The sequence below is a fragment of the Chiloscyllium punctatum genome, chromosome 15 (assembly GCF_047496795.1).
Source record: "Chiloscyllium punctatum isolate Juve2018m chromosome 15, sChiPun1.3, whole genome shotgun sequence".
NCBI classification, from domain to species: domain Eukaryota; kingdom Metazoa; phylum Chordata; class Chondrichthyes; order Orectolobiformes; family Hemiscylliidae; genus Chiloscyllium; species Chiloscyllium punctatum.
Window position 1 is genome coordinate 79,772,993 of NC_092753.1, and position 23,799 is coordinate 79,796,791.

A 23,799-nucleotide genomic window follows, 5' to 3' on the forward strand; every position below is an offset into this window, starting at 1 on the left:
ATTGGGACCTAGCACCCAGAAAATGAAATTTATTCTCAAGATTGGCAGCAAAGCAAACTTGGTGAAGCAGACAATTGAGATTTTTGAGAGTGACTACACAGGAGAGCAGTACTTTCTGGTCTTGCATTTTGCCATGTTTCCAGGCAATGAACTGAAATACAAGTTGTGAAACTTGATCCTGATTTTGACCTCAAATGATGTTTTGATTTGACCAAACCGGCCTGAGCACAAGATGCAATTCAAATTAAACATCACTGAGATGCAACAGAGGTCAACAATGTCCAGAAAATCATGTCACTTATTGCTTTATTAAATTTACATGATACATGGTACCTTTTTTAACTGAGCAAAACCATGTAGTAACAATATGAGCATTGATACAGATCACAGAATACCAAATGAATATAAAAAGTGACAGTTTTGGAAAAACATTTTATATTAGATGAATAAATCCAAAATGTTTCACTTCTGTTGAAATTTCAACACCCACACGATGACCAGCCAGAAATGCAAGATGGTTGAACATCCATGATAACTCCTACATAATCTGAAGGTAACTATCTGACCTCCCAGAATGCCCATCTTAGTAATGACAAAATTATTTGTACTGTGGAGTTTGGAGACTTTTTTTTTGGGAGGGGGGCGCTTGGAAAGGGAAAACAAGGTATAATTTAGTAGACACTACCACTTATCAAACATTTCCCCAATATTCATGCTCTGCCACATGTGTGTGCGATCTGAACAGGCAAATCTGTTTTGGTGTCCTTACAGCCTATTGATATCTCAGCACAGCATTTGGCTCACTAACAGGTTACCCAACAACGGAGTCAATAATAATAGCCACATTTTTAAGTGCATTTTGTCCTCAGCTATCCCACTTGCACCTGCAGTCTTTACTTATATTAGGTAGACCTTAAAAATGGACTAAATGCTGCCAACTAACATCTCAGGCACAGCTTCCCAAACTGTTCGACGATCCCCAATGGCTGTTGTGGAACTCAGACTGATTGTTGATGGTTGCACAGTCCTTTTTAAGCCTCAGTTTTGACATTGCTGGTGACCTGAACACTACTGAACAAAAACACCTCTGTGTAAATAGTTTTATTTTGGGAGAAACTTTGCATCTTCATCAGTTGCCTCACAGGGAGAAAGTAAGTACTGCAGCTGCTGGAGATCAGAGTCAGCCCTCCACTCCCTTTACTCCAACCCCAACCTCACCATCAAACCAGTAGACAAGCGGGGGTGCAGTGGTAGTTTGGTGCACTGTGATGTCTACACTGCTGAAGCCAGGCGCCAATTTGAAGTCACCCCCCTACCGCACCCTTGACCATGACCTCACCTCCCCCACCCCCACCCATCACCAAACCATCATCTCCCAGACCATTCATAACCTTATTACCTCAGGAGATCTCTCACCTACAGCTTCCAATCTCATAGTTCAGGAACCCCACATCGCCCAATTCTACTTCCTACCCAAGACCCATAAGCCTGACTACCTTGGCCAACCCATCGTCTCAGCCTGCTCCTGCCCCACTGAATTCATCTCCACCTACCTCAAATACTATCATAACCCCTGGTCCAGGAACTCCCACATACGTTCGGGATATCACACACTCCCTCCACCTCTTCCAAGACTTCCACTTCCCTGACCCCCAACCCTTCATCTTCACCATGGACATCCAGTCCCTGTACACCTCCATCCGCAAGACCAGGGCCTCCAAGCCCTCCAATTCTTCCTCTCCCAATGTCGCCACCAGTACCCTTCCACTGACACACACATTCGTTTGGCTTAACTGGTCCTCACCCTTAACCTTTTTTCCTTTGAATCCTCCCACTTCCTCCAAACAAAAGGGGTAGCCCTGGGCACCTGCACGGGCCGCAGCTATGCCTGTCTCTTTGTTGGCTACGTAGAACAGTCATCTTTCGGAGTTACATCAGCACCACTCCCCACCTTTTCCTCTGCCACATTGATGACTGTATCGGCACCAACTTGTGCTCCCACGAGGAGGTTGAACAGTTCTTCAACTTCACCAACACATGCCACCCTGACCTTAAATTCACCTGGACCATCTCTGACACGTCTCTTCCCTTCCTGGAGGCAGCACGGTGATTCAGTGGTTAGCACTGCTGCCTCACAGCACCAGGGTCCCAGGTTCGATTCCAGCCTTGGACGACTGTCTATGTGGAGTTTGCACATTCTGTGTGGGTTTCCTCCCACATTCCAAAGATGTGCAGGTCAGGTGAATTGGCCATGTTAAATTGCCCATAGTTGTTAGGTGCATTAGTCAGAGATGGGTGGGTTACTCTTCGGAGGGTCAGTGTGGACTTGTTGGGCTGAAGGGCCTGTTTCCACATTGTAGGGAATCTAATCTAATTTCTCCATCAACAGTGACTGACTTAACATTGACATTTTCTACAAACCCAACAACTCCCACAGCTGCCCGGATTACACCACCTCTCGCCCTGCCTTCTGCAAACATTCTACCCCCTATTCACAATTCCCCCATCTCCGCTGCATCTGCTCCCAGGAGGACCAGTTCCACCACAGAACACACCAGATGGCCTCCTTCTTTAAAAACCGCACTTTCCTCTCCTGTGTGGTTGACGATGCCCTCCAACACATCTCATCCAGGTCCCACACCTCCGCCCTTGAACCCTTTCCCTCCAACCGCAACAAGGACAGAACCCTCCTGGTCCTCACCTTCCACTCCACCAACCTCCGTATAGATCCCATCATCCACCGACATTTCCGCCACTTACAAACAGACACCATCACCACAGGTATATTTCTCTCCCCACCCCTATCCGCTTTCTGTAAAGACCATTCCCTCAGTAACTACCTGGTCAGATCCATGCCCCCTAATAGTCTACCCTCTCCTCCTTCCCCTGCCACCACAGGAATTGCAAAACCTGCACCCACACCTCCCCCCCCCTCACCTCTGTCCAAGGCCCCAAAGGAGCCTTCCACATCCAAAGTTTCACCTGCACATCCACCAAGGTCATTTCTTGTATCCGTTGTTCCTGATGTGGTCTCCTCTTCATTGGGGAGACAGCACACCTACTTGTAAAGCGTCTCAGAGAACATCTCTGGGACACCCACACCAATCAATCCCACTGCCCCATGGCCGAACATTTCAACTCCCCCTCCCACTCTGCTAAGAACATGCAAGTCCTGGGTCTCCTCCATCGCTACTCCCTTACCACCCAACGCCTGGAGGAAGAACGCCTCGGGACCCTCCAACTCCAGGGCATCAATGTGGACTTCACCAGTTTCCTCATTTCTCTTCCCCCACCTTACCCTAGTTCCAACCTTCCAGCTCAGCACCGCCCTCATGACCTGTCCCAACTGTCCATCTTCCTTCCCCACTTATCCGCTCCACTGTCCCCTCTGAACAATCACCTTTAGCCCCATCTCCATCCACCTATCACATAATCAACTGCCTTCTCCCCAGCTCCATTCCCTCCCATTTATCTCTCCACCTCAGAGGCTCCCAGCCTCATTCCTGATGAAGGGTTTTGGCCCAAAATGTCAATTTTTCTGCTCCTCGGATCCTGCCTGACCTGCTGTGCTTTTCCAGTACCACTCTAATCTTGACTCTAACCAGTAACCTCACAGTTAACTCCTGTTCCCCACTACTCTGGTCAAGAGGTGACAGAGAATGAGGAAAGAAAACTGCGAAAAGCTAGTTCTACAGATTCTACAAAGTTGGGTAATGTGAAAACTGGAAGCCAGCACTTCTTTAGAAAGGAACCTAAATCTGCGCAGAGACTTCATGCAACAAACGCACCATTTAAAACCCATCAATAACACTGGATACCAGGGGATCCTTGGAGGGCAATGATGCCTTCCCATGAGGAAATAACAAAAGACTTGAATATAATGAGAATTAAACAGCTTGCAATGTTACTATGTTATTATTAACTTTATTCCATGATCACACTGATAAAGCAAGATGTTTGTATAATGCTGAGACAAACTTACAAACATTTATTGTTGTGGGTGGTCTTGCAGCATCAGTTGGAGTACTTTTATTTGTTCCAGGGCTGAGAAGCTTCACATAATTGGCAGGAAACCATCCTATTTGTCGCTTCTTTCCTCGAGCCTATAAAAAAGCAAAGCCCCGAAATTCAATAGTACAAAAGACAATCCCAAACTATACACTGTTGGATAATTAGAAGTGCAGTCATAAATCAAACTGAAGAATAAACAGCAGACCAATCACTAGGTTATAAATTTGAGCTAAACTTGGAACCCAGAAGTGAAAGAGTAAATGCCCCAATACGAGAGGACCTTCCAAGGTTATATTTTTAAACTGTAATACTGATCGTCCACTTAACCAGCTTTAGACATTGCCTACTTTTGGTGGCACCAATGCACTACATTGCCAGTGTGGACAGGACAGCCCATGCTACTGCGCTTGGTTGGAGCTTCAGCAGTGCACAACATCCAGAGAAGAGAGTCAAAATGGAACTTTAACACTGGTAATTTGTAGAGAGGTTAACGGAGTTGACAAACTGCAACTGTCATAAACTACCCAAATAATGAACATATTAACAAGCAAACAAAACAAACAAGATCTTCCTGATTCATGCTTAGCAACATTTGTTTGCCCTAGACAAATTAAATCACTAAAGGAAAAATTACAGCAAAATAAATGGACTACCCACCTGAAGCTCCCCTTCCCACCATCCACCAGCATTTCTCTTGCGAATGAGAATGAGCTGACCAGGTGCCAGGGTAAGTTGCTCAGCACCAGTTGCTGTATAAGGAGCTATCACTTGAGCAATTTCTGTAAAAAGCAGATGATATTGGAATATGAACTAAACAGAATGAATCAAAACTATCGGGGGTAGGGGGTCTTTCCAGAATGATCTTATAACAGGAAGAAAGTCTTTTCAAGGAGGATCATTGATATTTTCTGCCAGTCAATGATATCTTTGTCACAAGCTTTTATACAACACAGAAGTCATACCTCCATAGTTGAGGATCTCAGCCAGAGTCTTTGAAGAAACTTTAAATTCATACTGCTTTTATACATCGTCACCTACACATTAGTGGTGTTTATCACCAATTCAGAGAAGCCTCCATTATCCAAATATTGAATTATCTGTTAAGGTCACAAGGACCCGGTGCCTTGTTAAGCTAGGTTATCTGGCATTCGATTCACCAAACATTGAGGTTCCTCTGTATATAGGTCTCATGCAACCAGCAAAGTTTGCCAAATTCACAGAGGTCTGCTGCCAGGAAGATCCCCAGTAAAAAGAACCTTTCCAAAATTTGGTCTTGTATAGCCATCATTCTTGAGTATTGCCACCAGCTGCTTGAGGTCAACTCATTGAAAACTGCCAGCACTCAACAAGAAAGCAGTTCAAGTTAATGTATTAAAATAAAACAAAAAACTGCTGATGCTGGAGTTCTGAAACAAATGCAGAAATTGTTGGTGAAACTCAGCAGGTATGGCAGCATCTGTGGAGAGAAAGCAGAGTTAACACTGAGTTCAGTGACACTTCATCAGAACTGATGAACAGACAATCTCAATGGATTTAGAATCAAATCTGTGAGAAAAGATGGGCATCAATACAGGTGGGCAAAGCAACAGCAAACTCTTCAGATATTTTGCTCTCCCACCATATGCTCCAAAACAAAAAGCAAAAAAAAAATCTACTTTGCCTTTGACCACCCAAAGTTCTAATAGCGGAACAATGAAGTTATTGACAAACCACGGGCCAACCTCTTTGAGGAGCAACAATGTTTTCTTGACTCCTACCTTTTTTTAAGCAGGAGAGCTTTGTACTACTATTTCAGACTTCTCATACCAATCTCTTCAGAAACGTTCAGGGGCCCTTCAAGGCTGAATTTTTCAGAGGAAGTCTGGGGGCGAGGAGACTGACTGGTGGTGGTGGTGGTGAAGACAGGAGAATCGGCCAAGCCACGCCCCCTTTTTTAGCGCATGGGCTAAACTCCCTTTCAGTATGGTGGTGTATGAGTGAATGCGCAGATGTAAAAGGAGAGGTAGGCAACAGGGTAAAGGGTTCAGTCAGCTCAGGGTATAGTTCAGATGCACAAGTTGCCAAGGAGTTAGACCAAGCTTTTTCTATTTCAGAACCAAAGATTTTCTCAGAAGGTCCCGGGAGCAAATGAATTGACTATCGAAGTTGCCTGGCTAATTCCATGGAGTCAGTGCATCAGGATTTCTTAAAGATGCTGACACCAGTCTAAGTGATATGTCCAACGTTTGACTATATAAAGAACAGGGCTGTGATAATTTACTCAAAAGATGCAGGCATTAGGCAAAGAACCAATCTTTGGTGGAAAACTGCAGGAAGTCATAGGTGTAAAGTCACTTGCACCTCCAAAGCACTCTACACTTACTAAGTCTCATTTACGAACCCCAAAATATTTTGGCAAAGAAAGCCATCTAATTTTCTTTGGAACAAATCAAGATCATTGAATTCGCTTTTTATCTTGGTGGTATTTTCAGAGTTACACAGCTACATTCACACACAATGTTGCACAGATTAGTTTTACATTTCTTAGCATCCATCTTGTCAAGTCCAAGATGAGTCATTTGTTATAAAGTGAAACAGCTAGGTAAAGCTTCCCATTAACTAGTCTCTGCAGAATTACTAGTATAATTTATTTTCTGCAAAATTCCATGGATGTCTAGCAGCCATGCAGGCAGGAAGGTGAGAAAAGTTACAAATGACTTCTTCAGAAAGCTCTAGTTCTCTTTCCAGCTTAAATATCTAACTGTCTCCTCCTTTGCAGCATGCAATAATCTAATCCCATTGCCTTCCTTGTTCTCAACTTACCATCATATTCAAATCACATTTTTAACTTTTTGAAACTGAAATGGAAATTTCTGATAAGGCATGAAGATGGATCTGTCTATTCACGAGACAAAAATTCCCACTGGACTATTTAAAGGACAAATAAGATCTCCCAGTATCCTGACGTTTTAATTCCTCTGCACAACTGGAAAAAGACTCTATAGACATCTGTCTCATTACTACTGGAGAAGCCTTGTTGAATGCAGATTGACTGTTATTCACCTATTTCAATTGGTTACATTCCCACCTCAATGGAACTTAACTTTGTGTGGTCCTGACAGCTGGTTGCATTATCAGAGACACTCATCTCAGACGAGCTGTCAGGCCCTGCCTGCATGCTCATACAACATACATGCTCATTCCAGTAGGGCGTATAGTATTGTCACTAAAGTAACAATCCAGAGGTCCAGGCTAATGCTGAGGCCATGGGTTCAAATCTCAATGGTAGCTGGTGGAATTTAAATTCAACTAGTAAGCCTGGAAATGCTACAGTCTCAGCAATACTATGTTCACGGACTGTCATAAAAATCCATCTCGCTCACTGAGACCTTTAGGGATATGGGACTAATACCAGTTAGCATGCTGAAATGGCCTCCATGTGATTCCAGATCCACAACAATGTGATTGAGCTCCAAAATATCCTAGCAAACCATTAGCTCAAAGTTTGTGAAAAAAGATTTGTAGCTCGGGTGCTCGTTGTTGTAGTTCTGTTTGCCAAGCTGGGAATTTGTGTTGCAGACGTTTCGTCCCCTGTCTAGGTGACATCCTCAGTGCTTGGGAGCCTCCTATGAAGCGCTTGTGTGATCTTTCCTCCGGCATTTGTAGTGGTTTGAATCTGCCGCTTCCGGTTGTTAGTTCGAGCTGTCCATTGCAGTGGTCGGTATATTGGGTCCAGGTCAATGTGCTTATTGATTTGAATCTGTGGATGAGTGCCATGCCTGTAGGAATTCCCTGGCTGTTCTCTGTTTGGCTTGTCCTATAGTAGGACAAGCAACATGAATTCGACTGTGACAACACTACTATTATAGGACAAGCCAAACAGAGAACAGCCAGGGAATTCCTAGAGGCGTGGCACTCATCCACAGATTCAATCAATAAGCACATTGACCTGGACCCAATATACCGACCACTGCAACGGACAGCTGGAACTGGCAACCGGAAGAGGCAGATTCAAACCACTACAAATGCTGGAGGAAAGATCACAGAAGCGCTTCACAGGAGGCTCCCAAGCACTGAGGATGTCACCTAGACAGGGGACGAAATGTCTGCAACACAAATTCCCAGCTCGGCGAACAGCACCACAAAAACCATTAGCTCTTCTGAAGAAGGACCCAAAATGATAGTTCTGCTTTCTCAATACAGATGCTGTTAGAGCTCCTAAGTTCTTCCAGCAATTCCTTTTCGTGTTTTTGATTATAAACCTTCTGGTCATTTGCAGTGCCAAATTAGAGTGATTGTCTTTTGAAAAAATTCCTGAAAAGTTTAAAAGCTGGATTTGTACACAGAAGTATATCAAAGACATACCAGGCTTTCTTCCTAGGCTTCCACTCTTCCCAGTTTGTCCAGGTCCCTGCAATGAAGACAGTTTTCATGTGACCACAAGTTGTAGTTAAAAAAAATACATAAGACCTCCAAATCATTTGCACTTATTCATGTTATCCCACTTGCAAAGAACACAGCACAAGTCAATAATTTATTACAACGTAATTTTGTTCCATTCATGAAACAAACTGGTATTACTCAATGGGGCACAATCTAAAAATATATAAAGTGCATACAATTTTAGAATTTGACTGTAACTACTAATGACTGAGTGAATAACCTTGTTCAAATAGTACATCAGAAGTCAGGAATGAAAACAGGAATGGAAACAAAAATAAGTTCCCACTCAGTTTGCTATGGGTTAGAATACATTTCAAGATGCCAACAAACAGAAAAGTTCAAACTTCAAAACCTTGGCAAATAATTCACTTTTAAAATTGTCCAGATTCTAATACAAGAAAGCTGAGTGTAAAATTCACCCAGTTCAATTCAGAAAGTAAAGCTATCTCTTTAGTGATTGACCATTTTCAGTTTCCAGAAGCTTCCATGAGACATGTGAGCAGACATGGGCTTGACTGCATTCCCTGCAACATGGCACAAGCATCAGAGGTGAGCCCACTTCTGTTAAACATCTTAACTAGTTTAATTTTCAGGCAGTGCCCTTTGAGTTGCAAGAGGCAAGACTTCCATTCACCTCCAGGAGAAAACACCATCTCAGAGGCTCCAGCAACAAGCAGGAGGGGGGCCAAAGTTGCTTCTAATGATAAGCCAAGGAGGTGCTATTTAGCAACACGGGCAATCAGCCACATTTATGAACTTCACTGAAGCCATACTGAAAAGTCAGACTGAATGGGCCTTTTGTTTTGATTGGAGGGATGTGGGTTATCCAAATGGAACCAACAATTGGACAAAAAGAACCCCCTCCACCCGAAGTGCCCAGCATTCCAAAGAGTTAAACAGGTCTTGAATCACAGATGTACAGCACAGAAACAGACCCTTCGGTCCAACTCGTCCATACCAACCCATTCTAGTCCCACCTGCCAGCACCCTGCCCATATCCCTCCAAACTCTTCCTATTCACATACCCATCCAAATGCCTTTTAAATGTTGCAACTGTACTAGTCTCCACCACTTCTTCTGACAGCTCACTCCATACACTTACCCCACTGCATGAAAAATTGCCCCTCAGGTCTTTTTTATATTTCCCCTCTCACACTAAACCTATGGCCTCTAGTTCTCCCCCACCCCAGGGAAGAGACTTAGTCTATTTATCCTATCCGTGTCCCTCATGATTTTGTAAACCTCTGACACTCCAGCCTATTCAACCTCTCCCTATCGCTCAAATTCTCCAACCCTGGCAACATCCTTGTAAATCTTTTCTGAACCCTTTCAAGTTTCACAAAATCCTTCTGATAGAAAGGAGAACAGAATTGCACACAATATTCCAAACATAGTCTAACCAATGTCTTGTACAGCTGAAACATGAAAACTCCTGTACTCAATACTCTGACCAAGGTCAGCTTGGATGTTAAACACCAGCCTCTCTCACCATTCATTAAATGATTACCATGATTGATGAGGTCCTTAATTAGGCATTAGTTACCACTAAGGGCCCCAATTATATTACAAGTAGGCTACCTGCTTTCAAGCTGATGATTGGTCCATAAAATGAAAAATGGGTTCATGTACCATGTGATTTGACAAACAATGATACTGCACCACATGATTTAAGTAAAAAAATCAGAATTGAACTTAAATGATACAAAGTAGTACAATAGCTGCCACAACAAATTTTTGTCACTTTACTCAGAGGGCAAACACTTAACCTTGCAGAAGACAACTAATAAGAGCTGCTTTCTGGGCTGAAAGGAACAGAAGGGAAAATTTACCTCAGAGTCTTTTGGTCTGACATAGTTGGATGGGAAGACCCCCACTTTTTCTCCGACAACTCCTGTCCACCAGTCACCATCTTTCTTTGTCACAAGAATCACATCACCTTGCTGGTAAGTTAAATCCCCAGGTTCATTACTTTCATACGTGTACATAGCAACAAATTCTATGAAATGGAGAGGAGAAAGCAGTTTGAACAATTGCAGAGAATATGAACACAGAACTTTGGAAATAAACAGTGTTGGAAGATCTCTGTAGGTCTGGAATGACTTCTTCAGAACTGCCTGACCTGTTCCGTTTCTTGATTAGTGGTGCTGGAAGAGCACAGCAGTTCAGGCAGCATCCAAGGAGCTTCGAAATCGACGTTTCGGGCAAAAGCCCTTCAGCAGGAATAAAGGCAGTGAGCCTGAAGGGTGGAGAGATAAGCTAGAGGAGGGTGGGGGTGGGGAGAAAGTAGCATAGAGTACAATGGGTGAGTGGGGGAGGGGATGAAGGTGATAGGTCAAGGAGGAGAGGGTGGAGTGGATAGGTGGAAAAGGAGATAGGCACGTAGGACAAGTCCGGACAAGTCATGGAGACAGTTACTGAGCTGGAAGTTTAGAACTCGGGTGAGGTGGGGGAAGGGGAAATGAGGAAACTGTTGAAGTCCACATTGATGCCCTGGGGTTGAAGTGTTCCGAGGCGGAAGATGAGGCGTTCTTCCTCCAGGCGTCTGGTGGTGAGGGAGCGGCGGTGAAGGAGGCCCAGGACCTCCATGTCCTCGGCAGAGTGGGAGGGGGAGTTGAAATGTTGGGCCACGGGGCGGCGTGGTTGATTGGTGCGGGTGTCCTGGAGATGTTCCCTGAAGCGCTCTGCTAGAAGGCGCCCAGTCTCCCCAATGTAGAGGAGACCGCATTGGGAGCAACGTATACAATAAATGATATTAGTGGATGTGCAAGTAAAACTTTGATGGATGTGGAAGGCTCCTTTCGGGCCTTGGTAGAGGCGAGGAAGGAGGTGTGGGCACAGGTTTTACAGTTCCTGCAGTGGCAGGGGAAGGTGCCAGGTCTACCTGGTCAGGTCCACCCCCCCAAACAACCCACCCTCCAATCCTGGCACTTTTCCACTGCCACCGCAGGAACTGTAAAACCTGTGCCCACACCTCCTCCCTCACCTCTATCCAAGGCCCTAAAGGAGCCTTCCACATCCATCAAAGTTTTAGCTGCACATCCACTAATATCATTTATTGTATCCGTTGCTCCCGATGCGGTCTCCTCTACATTGGGGAGACTGGGCGCCTCCTAGCAGAGCGCTTCAGGGAACATCTCCGGGACACCCGCACCAATCAACCACACCGCCCCGTGGCCCAACATTTCAACTCCCCCTCCCACTCTGCCGAGGACATGGAGGTCCTGGGCCTCCTTCATCGCCACTCCCTCAGCACCAGACGCCTGGAGGAAGAACGCCTCATCTTCCGCCTCGGAACACTTCAACCCCAGGGCATCAATGTGGACTTCAACAGCTTCCTCATTTCCCCTTCCCCTACCTCACCCTAGTTCTAAACTTCCAGCTCAGTAACTGTCTCCTTGACTTGTCCTACCTGCCTATCTTCTTTTCCACCTATCCACTCCACCCTCTCCTCCTTGACCTATCACCTTCATCCCCTCCCCCACTCACCCATTGTACTCTATGCTACTCTCTCCCCACCCCCACCCTCCTCTAGCTTATCTCTCCACGCTTCAGGCTCACTGCCTTTATTCCTGATGAAGGGCTTTTGCCCAAAACGTCAATTTCGAAGCTCCTTGGATGCTGCCTGAACTGCTGTGCTCTTCCAGCACCACTAATCCAGAATCTGGTTTCCAGCATCTGCAGTCATTGTTTTTAACCTGTTCCATTTCTTGAAGACTTCAGTTTGTATTTGTAAGGGTTAGAATGCTTGTGGGAAGGCAAAAGTAAAGATGTTCAAAATGCACTTTGTGCTACCACTGGAGACCAAAAGAAACTATGACCCCAATACCTTTTTTTGATTATGTGTAGAAATGGCTACCCAATTAATGGCAATTCATTCTAATGGGTATGAAATTTTGAGAACAGTTACATTGTAAAAGAAATGTGCAATTTGCTACAATGTTAATCTTTCCATATGTCAAGCACATTAAGCAGAATCCAACATATGCCTTTTTGCAGTAACTGAGAAATAGTAAATCCATGACATCAAACTTGTTTTAACTCTTATAATAGATTCGTGACTAACAAAACTGTTAATTCTTAGTTTCAAATTATATTTAATTCATTTTTGGATAATTCTAACTTACTACAAAACTATGCAATTTAAATACAATGACTAGTGTACAGTTTAGATCAGATAAAACCGCATTTTGATGCCATGTGCACCCCTTACACATTTAGAGATTCCCTGACACTATAGCTCGATGTCATGATAACATTACTAGCAAAAACAAAGGCAATTTTGCCTATTTAAGGATTTTCATACATTAAAAAAAAAGGCACTTTTATTGTCACCTAGTTTACTTTCAGCATTCTCAGGCAAGGACACCAATTTAATTTCATCCAAATAAAACAAGGGAAGAAAGAGGTTCTGCACTAGATTGGAATAATTTGGAACTCGTATTTAGCAAATTCATATTGTACCAATGTCCACCAGAAAGAGGACAATCTATTGAGCCTAACCTTAGTCAGCCAGTGGTACAGTGACTTGATCTCAGTAAGTCAGGGCACGAAGATGAAAGTAAAGTAATTATCCCTCTGCTCCAAATTTTTCAATAACCTTCCCTTAATTCATCTGCACTTCCACCAAAAGAGCACAATTTGCCGATAATTTCAACTAACTAATTTCCGCTATTCAATCTTGGATTCAGTCTCAGATTTGGTCCTGACTGAGATAAAGGCCAAAATAGATATTTATTGCCTAAAATTGACTACAAATATTTGTAGTCAATCATTCAGAGCACATTACAGCTTTGTGCCTCACTAGAAATTAAGAAATATGACTACAGACTTCAGTGCGAGTGTAATGCAACTAAACCAAGAATGATCACACATTAGTTCATTAAACTACACACTATTTCAGTTTACTTTCACTTCAAATATGGCACCAAAAATAGACTACTTCAAATTTACATTTACATCGAAGAGGACCACTAATATATGCACTTCAAGTAGATAATTATCAATACAATGCAGAGAAACTTTTTAAAAAATGCTGGATCAAGATTGTTGTTTAGCCAAACTGTTGTATGCATTCCAAAAAAAATTAGACCATTCTCCCTGATATTGCAAATTGTAAAGGAGACAAAAATTTCCTAATCAGTGCCGAAGAGTGTTCTGCTACTTGCCAGCACTTAATGGTTCTAGCTTATTGCTTTCAGATGCTTCCATCACGGCTGTGCTTGAAGGGAAGAAAGGCTATTTCAATCCATGGACAGAATTCTGCAGTTTAATGATTTAGTGATTCTTGTCAAGCTTTATTCAGTGAAGTTCTTTGCCTAGTTTTCAAAGAAGCTGAAGAAAACAGCTCATTTTCCCAGATGTCTTTTTGTGTCTTTTGAAAAATTAAACCCAAATTTCTACAGATTCTACCATGGCTACCTCGAAAGCCAAAATCAACAGCACCTAACTTTATCACAGACTTGAAACTCAATGTATGACAAAGTCCTCAGATCAGTGAAAAGGTGCACTTGCTGAAAGACATCCGATAGGAGCACACAAAATCATTTTGACAAATGTTTTAAAAATATGAACGATATCTGAATTTCTACATGCAATCATTTTGTACTACTTAGCTTCACAGTTCAGAGAGCAGCTTAAAAACCCGATGTCTCAACAGGATATTCCTATGAACTTCATTTATTAAAATCAACATTTTAAATTTGCATGTAATTGAGATTTAGAACAGACAATCTTGAAAATACAATGTAAGCTCAAACTGTGGTTAATAAAGTATTAGTAAAGTCATCATAGTTCTCCTGGACCATAGGACTGTGCTCTCATTACACAAAGACAACTAGCGTTGTTTTAATCTGAGGGTGACCATACCTTGGAGGAACAAAGGATAGTCCTTCATGGTAACCTCAGCCACAAAGTGAACCCATGCAACTGGCGTTGCTCTGCATTGCTTGACATCCAGCCAACTGAACTAAATGACGCCCTTTAAAGTAGCATTCTTTTGAACTAAGGAAAACAAATTGGCAATTTGGGATCAGCAGAATGTTTCCTCCATTTCAAAAGGAGACAAACTCTGGGAGTTCACTGTCTGAAATAAAGTTGCTTCCTGTATTTCAAGATTTTTTCTTTGGGGGTGTTGGGCAACTTGTGAATGAAATGTTAACTCTAAATGCAGAAGGGCACAAGTTTCCTGAATTTTAGTCACAAAAAAATTCATTGCTGTTTCTGTGGTATTCTCCTTGAAAGGAGCAGCAAAGCACACCTGTCTACACCTAGTATAGTTTCAAAATTGCTGTCTTCCATCATAGCACCTCAATCTAAAAGGTTCTCAGTTCTTCTGCTCTTCTCCTTCCTTTGTTATACAAAATACTCATTGGAAAGGCTTATTTCTGATGAACATGTGGTGAGGGACTGAAAAGTCTAGAAGGTATAGGCTAACAATGTTGAGCGTGGTTGTCTGGACACAGTAAAATGTGAAGAAAGCAAAAATAAAAGTCAGATTCATAGAGATGTACAGCATGGAAACAGACCCTTTGGTCCAACTTGTCCATGCCGAGCAGATATCCCAACCCAATCTAGTCCCGTCTGCCACCACCTGGCCCATATCCCTCCAATTCCTTCCTATTCATATATCCATCCATTTGCCTTAAAATGTTGCAATTGTACCAGCCTCTACACACGCACCAGAGTCTACATGAAAAGGTTACCCCTTAGATCCCTTGTATATCTTTCCCCTCTCACCCTAAAACTATGCTCTCTAGTTCTCTACTCCCCCTTCCCAGAAAAGAGACCTTGTCTGTTTACCCTTTCCATGCCTCTTGATTTTATAAACCTCTATAAGGTCACCCCTCAGCCTCCGACGCTCCAGGAAAACAGCCCCAGCCTATTCAACCTTTCCCTATAGCTCAAATCCTCCAACCCTGGCAATATCCTTGTAAATCCTTTTTGAACCCTTTCAAGTTTCACATCCTTCAGATAGGAAGGAGACCAGAATTGCACACAATATTCCAAAAGTGGCCTAACCAATGTCCTGTACAGCTGCAACATGACCTCCCCTTCAGTATCCTATCTACCTATGACTCTACTTTCAAGGAGCTATAAATCTGTACTCCAAGATCTCTTTGTTCAGAAACACTCCCTAGGACCTTACCATTAAGTGTATAAGTCCTGCTAAGATTTGCTTTCCCAAAATGCAGCACCTCACAATTATCCGAATCAAACTCCATCTGCCACTTCTCAGCCCACTGGCCCACCTGGTCAAGGTCCTGTTGTAATCTGAGGTAACTCTCTTCACTGTTCACTACACCTCAATTTTGGTGTCATCTGCAAATTTACTAAACTATACCTCCTATGCTCACAGCCAAATCATTTATATAAATAACGAAAAGTAGGGGAACCAGCACCATTCCTTGTGGCACTCCACTGGTCACAGGCCTCCAGTCTGAAAAACAACCCTCCACCACCATCCTCTGTCTTCTACCTTTCAGTCAGTTCTGTATCCAAATGGCTAATTCTCCCTGCATTCCATGAGATCTAATCTTGCTAACCAGTCTCCCATGAGGAACCTTGTCTAACACCTTACTGAAGTCCATATAAATCACATCTAACGCTCTGCCCTCATCAATCCTCTTTGTTAATTCCTCAAAAAACTCAATCAAGTTTTGAGACATGATTTCCCGCGCTCAAAGCCATGTTGACTATCCCTAATCAGTCCTTGCCTTTCCAAATACATGTACATCCTGTCCCTCAGGATTCCCTCCAACAACTTGCCCACCACCAATGTCAGGCTCACTGGTCTATAGTTCCCTTGCTTGTCCTTACCACCCTTCTTAAACAGTGGCACCACGTTATCCAAATTCCAGTCTTCTGGCACCTCACCTGTGACTATCGATGATACAAATATCTCAGCAAGAGGCCCAGCAATCACTTCTCTAGCTTCCCACAGACTTCTAGGGTACACCTGATCAGGACCTGAGGATTTATCCACTTTTATGTGTTTCAAGACATCCACCGCTTCCTCCTCTGTAATATGGATATTTTTCAAGATGTCATCATCTGTTTCCCACCTTCCATGTCCTTCTCCAAAATAAATATTGATGCAAAATACTCATTCAGTGTCTTTCCCATCTCCTATGGCTCCACATAAAGGCTGCCTTGCTGGTCTTTGAGGGGCCCTAATCTCTCCCTAGTTACTCTTTTGCCTTTAATGTATTTGTAAAAATCCTTTGGATTCTCCTTAATTCTATTTGCCAAAGCTATCTCATGTCCCCTTTTTGCCCTCCTGATTTCCCTCTTAAGTATACTCCTACTGCCTTTATACTCTTCTATAGATTCACTCGATCTATCTTGTCTATACCAGACATAGGTTTCCTTCCTTTACTTCACCCCCTCAATTTCTTTAGTCACCCAGCATTTCCTTTCACCCTAACAGGAACAGACTTTCTCTGGACTCTCGATACTTCATTTCTAAAGGCTTCCCACTTTCAAAAGCTGATTTGGGTGGGTGGGTGGGTGGGGGGGGGGGGGCGTGCAGATGTTCGCAGGTAAAGGGACAGCTGGAAAGTTCTTGCCTAATACCATCAAAATTGGCCTTTCCCCAATTTAGAACTTCAACTTTTAGATCTGGTCTATTCTTTTCCATCACTATTTTAAAACGAATAGAATTATGGTCGCTGGCCCCAAAGTGCTCCCCTAACCTAACACCTCAGTCACCTGACCTGCCTTATTTCTAAGAGCAGGTCAACTTTTGCACCTTCTCTAGTCGGTACAACCACATACTGAATCAAAAAAATTGTCGTGTATATGCTACACAAAATTCCTCTCCATCTAAACCTTTAACACTCTGGCAGTCCCTGTCTATGTTTGGAAAGTTAAAATCCCTGACCATAACCACCCTATTATTCTTACAGATAGCTGAGATCTCCTTACAAGTTTGTTTCTCAATTTCCCTCTGACTATTCGGGGGTCTATAATACAATCCCAATAAGGTGATCATCCCTTTCCTATTTCTAAGTTCGACCCAAATAACTTTCCTGGATGTATTTCCAGAAATATCCTCAGTACAGCTGTAATGCTATCCCTGATCAAAAACGCCACTCCCCCTCCTCTCTTGCCTCCCTTTCCGCAGCATTTGTATCCTGGAACATTAAGCTGCCAGTCCTGTCTATCCCCGAGTCATGTTTCTGTAATTGCTATGACATTCCAGCCCCATGTTCCTAACCATGCCCTGAGTTCATCTGCCTTCCCTGTTAGCCCTCTTGCATTGAAATGAATGCAGTTTCATTTATTCATCATACCTTGCCCCTGCCTGCCCTGTCTGTTTGACTGGTTTCTTTTCTCAACTGTACCAGTCTCAGATTGATCTCTGTTTACTATCTCCCTGGGTCCAACCCCACCTTCCTAATTGAAATCCTCCCAAACAGCACTAGCAAATCTCCCTACCAGTGTATTAGCCCCTTCCAATTCAGGTGCTATCTGTCCTTCTTGTACAGGTCACTTCTATCCCAGAAGAGATTCCAATGATCCAAAAATGTGAATCCTTCTCCCATACACCAGCTCTCAGCCATGCATTCATCTGCTCTACCTTCCTATTCCTACCCTCACTAACTCATATCACTGGGAGTAATCCAGATATTACTACTCCCAAGCACCTCCTTTTAAGATTCCTGCCTAACTTTCTATATTCTCCCTTCAGAATCTCAACCTTTTTCCTTCCTCTGTCATTGGTTCCAATGTGTACCTCCTGCTGGGCCCTCTCCCCTCCTGCACTCTGAGATATCCTTGATCCTGGCACCAGGGAGGGAACACACCATTCTGATTTTTCGCTGCTGGCCTTGAAAAGAGAGTCCCCTAACACAATCAATCTCTTGGAACCCAACATATCCCTCATTGCATTAGAGCCAGTCTCCAAACCAGAAATCTGGCTATTTGTGCTACATTCCCCCAAGAATCCATCGCCCCCAACATTTTCCAAAACAGCATACTTATTTGAAATTAGGATAACCACAGAAGACTCCTGCACTACCTGCCTACCTCTCTTACTCTTCCTGGAGTTAATCCACTGACGTGACTGTATCTGAGACATTTCTCCCTTCCTATAACTACCACCCATCACACCCCTTTGTTCTTTTAAATTCCTCATGCAAATGTAAATTTACATTACAAAGTTAGAACTACATGAATTAGCAAGCATGGATGGAAAACAGCACCAAAACTGAGGAAACCTCAGTTTAAACCCTGTATAAATCAATAACGCACAAAGTTCCTTGGGTGTAAAAACTGCTCATATCCACTCTACTCAGAGGCAGGAAATTCCAGGAGCTTATGCTGAAATAACAATGCTTCCCCGATTAGGTTTTTCAATGTTGCTATGTCTTATAGACGAGAGAACAGATACATTTGTGCAATTCAAAAATCAATGTGTGCAATGTCAAGAGTCATGAAGGGCCAAAACTAAGCAAGGCAAATAAGGGCAGATTCTGAAGACCTTTACAAAATTTAGCTTTAAAATTCTGTTAACTAGCAGTTTTGTCTTCATACACAAGATCAGTTTGTTATGCATTGTCGTTCTCAAACTGTATTTATCAAGTTGATTATTTTCCTTTTATCCATTTCATCAAGTGCATAAAGCAACCTGCCCGGTTAAACAAAACACAATGGAACCAAAGTAGTTCCATAACATTCAAAAGAAACATGCACTGTGGTAATATTGTTCACAAACGCAGACTTCATCATCTATGTTTAAGCAGAAAATTATAGTCACCTTCTCCACCAGAAGCAGCAAAGAGCGTCTCTGAAGGGCAAGGAACCCTCAAATTGGAATCTAGATGAACAAGGATCATTCTGGTTTGATTATGTTAAATGATGTACATCAAATATATAATGCAATATAATTTTCCTAATTATTATATGTGTACAATGCTATTGGCCAAGTCAAATTTTTATCTTTAAACTTTGCCTGTTGCCGGCCATCAGCACTTTGGGTTCTGATTTCCTTTAAGTGCTTAATGGGTATTCAAAGACACTACATTATTGTTCTGTTTGGAAGTGGGGTAATTAAAAACAAAAGCACTTGAAACAAGACCTGATCTCATTTTGTAAAAACACATGCAAACATCTTCCAGAGCAACACAGTGGGTCTACAGATACATGTGCAGGCTAATAAAGTAGAAGGATCAATTCTTGGGCTGGGGCATGCGCTATAATTAGTTTCAGTGCTGCAAGCTTAAGGAGTAGAAAAACAGTCAATGGTTTACGTTTCTGATCACTATATGCAGCATTCTCTGATCAGAGAAAAAAAAATCAAGGAGTGGATTGGCTTGACTGTAATTCATTGCTTTGTCAACACTCACTACCTAAGTTCCTAATTCAACCCTTATGTAACAAAGCTACTCTGGTGAAACTGGAACCCAGCAAGGAGATATGATCAGGAAGGGAGGAATGAAATTTAACAAAATGAAAAAAACAGATGCACTGTGTGATAAAAATGTAGAAACAATTTGACAGTTTCCTTTACACTTAAGTTAACAATCTTGGAAACACAAAACCCTAAAGGTCCATATGTAAAACATGACCTGCAGAACCAGCTACAGAGGAACCTCGATTATCCGAATATCAGATTATACGAAGGAGATCTCGAGGTCCTGATAGAAACATTATATCGAAGAAGTGCTTCTAACACTGATCATGCCTTTTGTTTACAATGATTACAAATGAACTTGGCTTACTGAAATGCCGCCGAGAACAGTCCTGGGCATCAATGGGAGCCCAGGGACCATCTCCAAATAACTGCCTGCCTCCTCTCCCTCTCCCTCTCCCTCTCCCTCTCCCTCTCCCTCTCCCTCTCCCTCTCCCTCTCCCTCTCCCTCTCCCTCTCCCTCTCCCTCTCCCTCTCCCTCTCCCTCTCCCCCCCCCCACATACTCTCCCTCGAGTTCTGCACAGGTGTGTACCCTGAACCCACCTTTCCCAGATAATTTTCCGAACATTGTCCTGTAGAAGACAAAGGTGAAACATGACAAAAGTTTGTAGTAAAAAGTTGTGTGTGGGGCTGCATGCGTGTGTGCATCTATTTGGAGTGGCTTATACTGCTTAGTCTTTTAATTCAAAGCTTTTTTTGAGTTCAAACAGAAGCGCATTTCTCTGATCCATCCAGCAACATACCCAGAGGTATTTACCATCTGTAATTTGTTGAGAGTGCTTAAGCATTTCAAATGAGTTAAGCATGCGGTTCCCCTGCACATTCCTCATGTCCAAGGAGAAATTTTATTATTAACTTTATTTCAGTGCAAGCTTCAATCATTTTTGAAGAATTTTATCAACTAAATAGAACAAAAGCACGATTGTCTCACCTGTCAGAGATGAATTTAAGTGTAGTCCTGATGATGCGATTACCTTTTTAAACAAATACTACCACTGCATTTTGGCATATTTCTAACACTGATATTTAAAATATACAAAGTTATAAATATATTTACAATACATTTATCTTAAAAAGACAGTCAGTGCATTTCATCTTTCATGCAAAACACTACTTACAAACAAACTCATCTAAGTCAAGGACATTTTATCAGAAAAAGATTCCAAGTGGGCTACAAAATTACAACTGATTCATTAGAAGTGTCAGTGAGATAGTTACTGTACCTTTCCTTGGGAGAAAGGGAGGTCGAGGCGGAGCAGCCTCCTCCCTGCAAGGTTCTATAGCAGACATCAGAAAACAAAGAACAGTACAGCATGATAAAGCAAAGTGACAACAAGAGTCAAAGTGATGCACAGAAATGAGCAAAAATAGCAATGACAATGTAGTGATAGTGATACAATGTTATAAGCTAACAATACACAGGGGAAAAAAACAAGACCAACAATGCAGTAACCTGACTGGGGGGAAAAAGAGAAAATAATCACTGTATAATATCTTGTGGGTGAATACTTGGGACTTTTGCAGAATAGAGATCAAGAAAGACACTTTTACTACATGGGGCTCCACAAGATATATTTTATTTGAAATCAGTTTTGGATCACATTTCATGATGCTATTATTTACAACTCAGGATAATATATTTTAAAAATCAAACCAACATGCTCATTTTTAGCCAGGACAAACTCAATGGACTGTTTCTAATTTCACAGCAGATCAAATTCCAGAATTTGAGGTTAGTGCTTCACCGTTTTTTTTTCACTTTGAAGTTGGAAAAACAGCTTTTAATATTATGGTCTTGAATTAATTTCTTTTGAGATTTCCAATACATAAAATCATGAATCAGAGTGCAGAAAATGCATTGTTATTGCATGTATCTTGATAGGGAACTGGCTGGCACAAATGAAAGTTGATAAAAGCAGGCACTTTTTTTTCTTTCAGCAGCTTCACATTTTTAAAACCAGTTTCAAGAGTGTAAAATCTACATGGCTGAGCAACTCATGAGTTTGTTGTTTCCCCTACATTTTTTTTTATTCACAGGATGAGGGAATCAGAGATATACACACGGAAACAGACCCTTCGGTCCAAATTTCTCCATGCTAACCAGATATCCTAAATTAATCTAATCGCATTTGCCAGCATTTGGCCCATATCCATCTGAATCCTTCCTATTGATATACCCATCCAGATGCCCTTATCATACCAGCCTCCACTACTTCCTCTGGCAGCTCATTCTGTACATGCACCACCATCCATGTGAAAAAGTTGCCCCTTTGCTCCCTTTAAATTTTTTTCTCCTCTCACCCTAAAATTCCTTGCCTATTTACCCTATCCATGCCCCTCATGATTTTGTAAACATCTGTAAGGTCAACTCGCAGCTTCCCATGCTCCAGGAAAAATAGCCCCAGGCTATTCAACCTATTCCCATAGTAGCTCAAACATCAATCCTGGCAACATCCTTGCAAATCTTTTCATAACCCTTTCTAGTTTGATAACATCCTTTCTATAGCAAAGAGACCAGAATTGCATGCAATATTTCAAAAGTGGCCGAACCAATGTTCTGTACAGCCTCAATATGACCTCCCAACTCCTGTACTCAATGCATGGACCAATCCATTCTTAATTGCGCAGACAGCAGTTAAGAATCAATCATTCTGCTGTGGGTCTGGAGCTACATGTAGGCCCAACCATGTTGGGGAGCTGGGGTGGTTGGGGGAGGTGCAATGTTTAGACTATCAAATTCCAGATTTTATTGAAAAGTAGGCACAGGCTAGCAAACAAAACTCTCAAGGATTTTTATGTCGAAGAATGCCAGAATTTTGTTTTGCTAAAACCTCAACTTGCACATTGGCTTAGAGGATTATTTACAGCCAGATTACAAAAAGTATTAAAATTATCCAATAGCAAATCTATACTTTAAGTCCTATTAATGTTGGCTTGGGTATTGTCAACAGTTGCATGCAGTATGATTCAACTCTCTTGTTCTTTTGCTAAATGGTGAAGCTCCACAGGTAACTTTTTAAAAACAGGCCAGGGGAATGCAAGCTGTGACATACTGAGAGAGAGGAAAAAAAAATCAACAAAATAATTTTAAGTAGCACTACAAAATCTGAATAGTAACTGGACTAGGACTATTGGACAGAGGAAAGTAAACAATGTGATACTGTAACTATTGTTGAAGCATGAGCGGCAGACCGAAAGGATAGAAGCTAAATGCTTGAATTATGCACGAGGCTTTAAACATGCAGTTATAAATCGATTAAAGGGCTTCCAAATGAAGAATTTATACATTTTTTGACCCAACTCCTTTCTAAGCATCAAGTATATCGGCTCATCTAGTTAAATGCATGATGAATAGAAGGACAAAGAAATTAGACCTATTCCATCTGAGGATCATCTAGTATCACAACTGATGGAAGTTTTAAAAAATTATTCATGTACAATTAATAACCGTAGTTAATGCCAGCATTAGCACTATGTGGGAGCTACCAAATGATGGAATTTGCCAACAGTGAGATAAAATGTTTAACTTGGTTCTAATTAAAAGTCAAATTAAAATTCCTTCAGGTACTAGATTGCACTCCTGCAAACTATTTTCATGTTGCTTAATATGATCTATTCAGTACAAAAAAAATGTATTGCGAATTATAAGCAGCAGAATAGCTTGCAATGGAGGCAGAAAGGAGGAAGGAAAATTGAGACAAATAAAAAGCAACATCTTTTAAAGTCGGGTCTGGAGGTTAAAATCTTTACCAGGCTGAATGATAAATATTTCTCAGATACAACCCATCACAAGATGAAGGGTGATTTAAAAAAAATTATGAGTGCAAACTAACTTCCAAGTTGCATCCTTGTTGCTAAAGTGGGTGGGACTTTCAAAAACAAAACACTGCCTTTGGTAAGATTTTAGGTGATTGGTGATGCCCAGTGATATTTTTAGACAGTCTTCGAGATGGAG

General features: G+C 42.1%; 1 protein-coding gene across 7 annotated transcripts in view; it reads right to left on the reverse strand.

The window, feature by feature from the left end:
• The window catches only part of itsn1 (intersectin 1 (SH3 domain protein)), a 203,961-nt gene that overhangs the window by 46,423 nt on the left and 133,739 nt on the right, over positions 1-23,799 (reverse strand). For 6 of the 7 annotated variants that reach the window (XM_072585590.1, XM_072585589.1, XM_072585594.1 and 3 more), the window contains exons 24-29: positions 21,068-21,121; positions 19,190-19,249; positions 10,263-10,429; positions 8,356-8,401; positions 4,669-4,790; positions 3,983-4,103 (exon numbers count right to left, since the gene is read on the reverse strand). In XM_072585590.1, coding sequence (XP_072441691.1) covers positions 3,983-4,103; positions 4,669-4,790; positions 8,356-8,401; positions 10,263-10,429; positions 19,190-19,249; positions 21,068-21,121 — 570 coding nt within the window. The remainder of the gene's footprint in view (positions 1-3,982; positions 4,104-4,668; positions 4,791-8,355; positions 8,402-10,262; positions 10,430-19,189; positions 19,250-21,067; positions 21,122-23,799) is intronic. The other variant, XM_072585595.1, reaches the window with a different exon arrangement.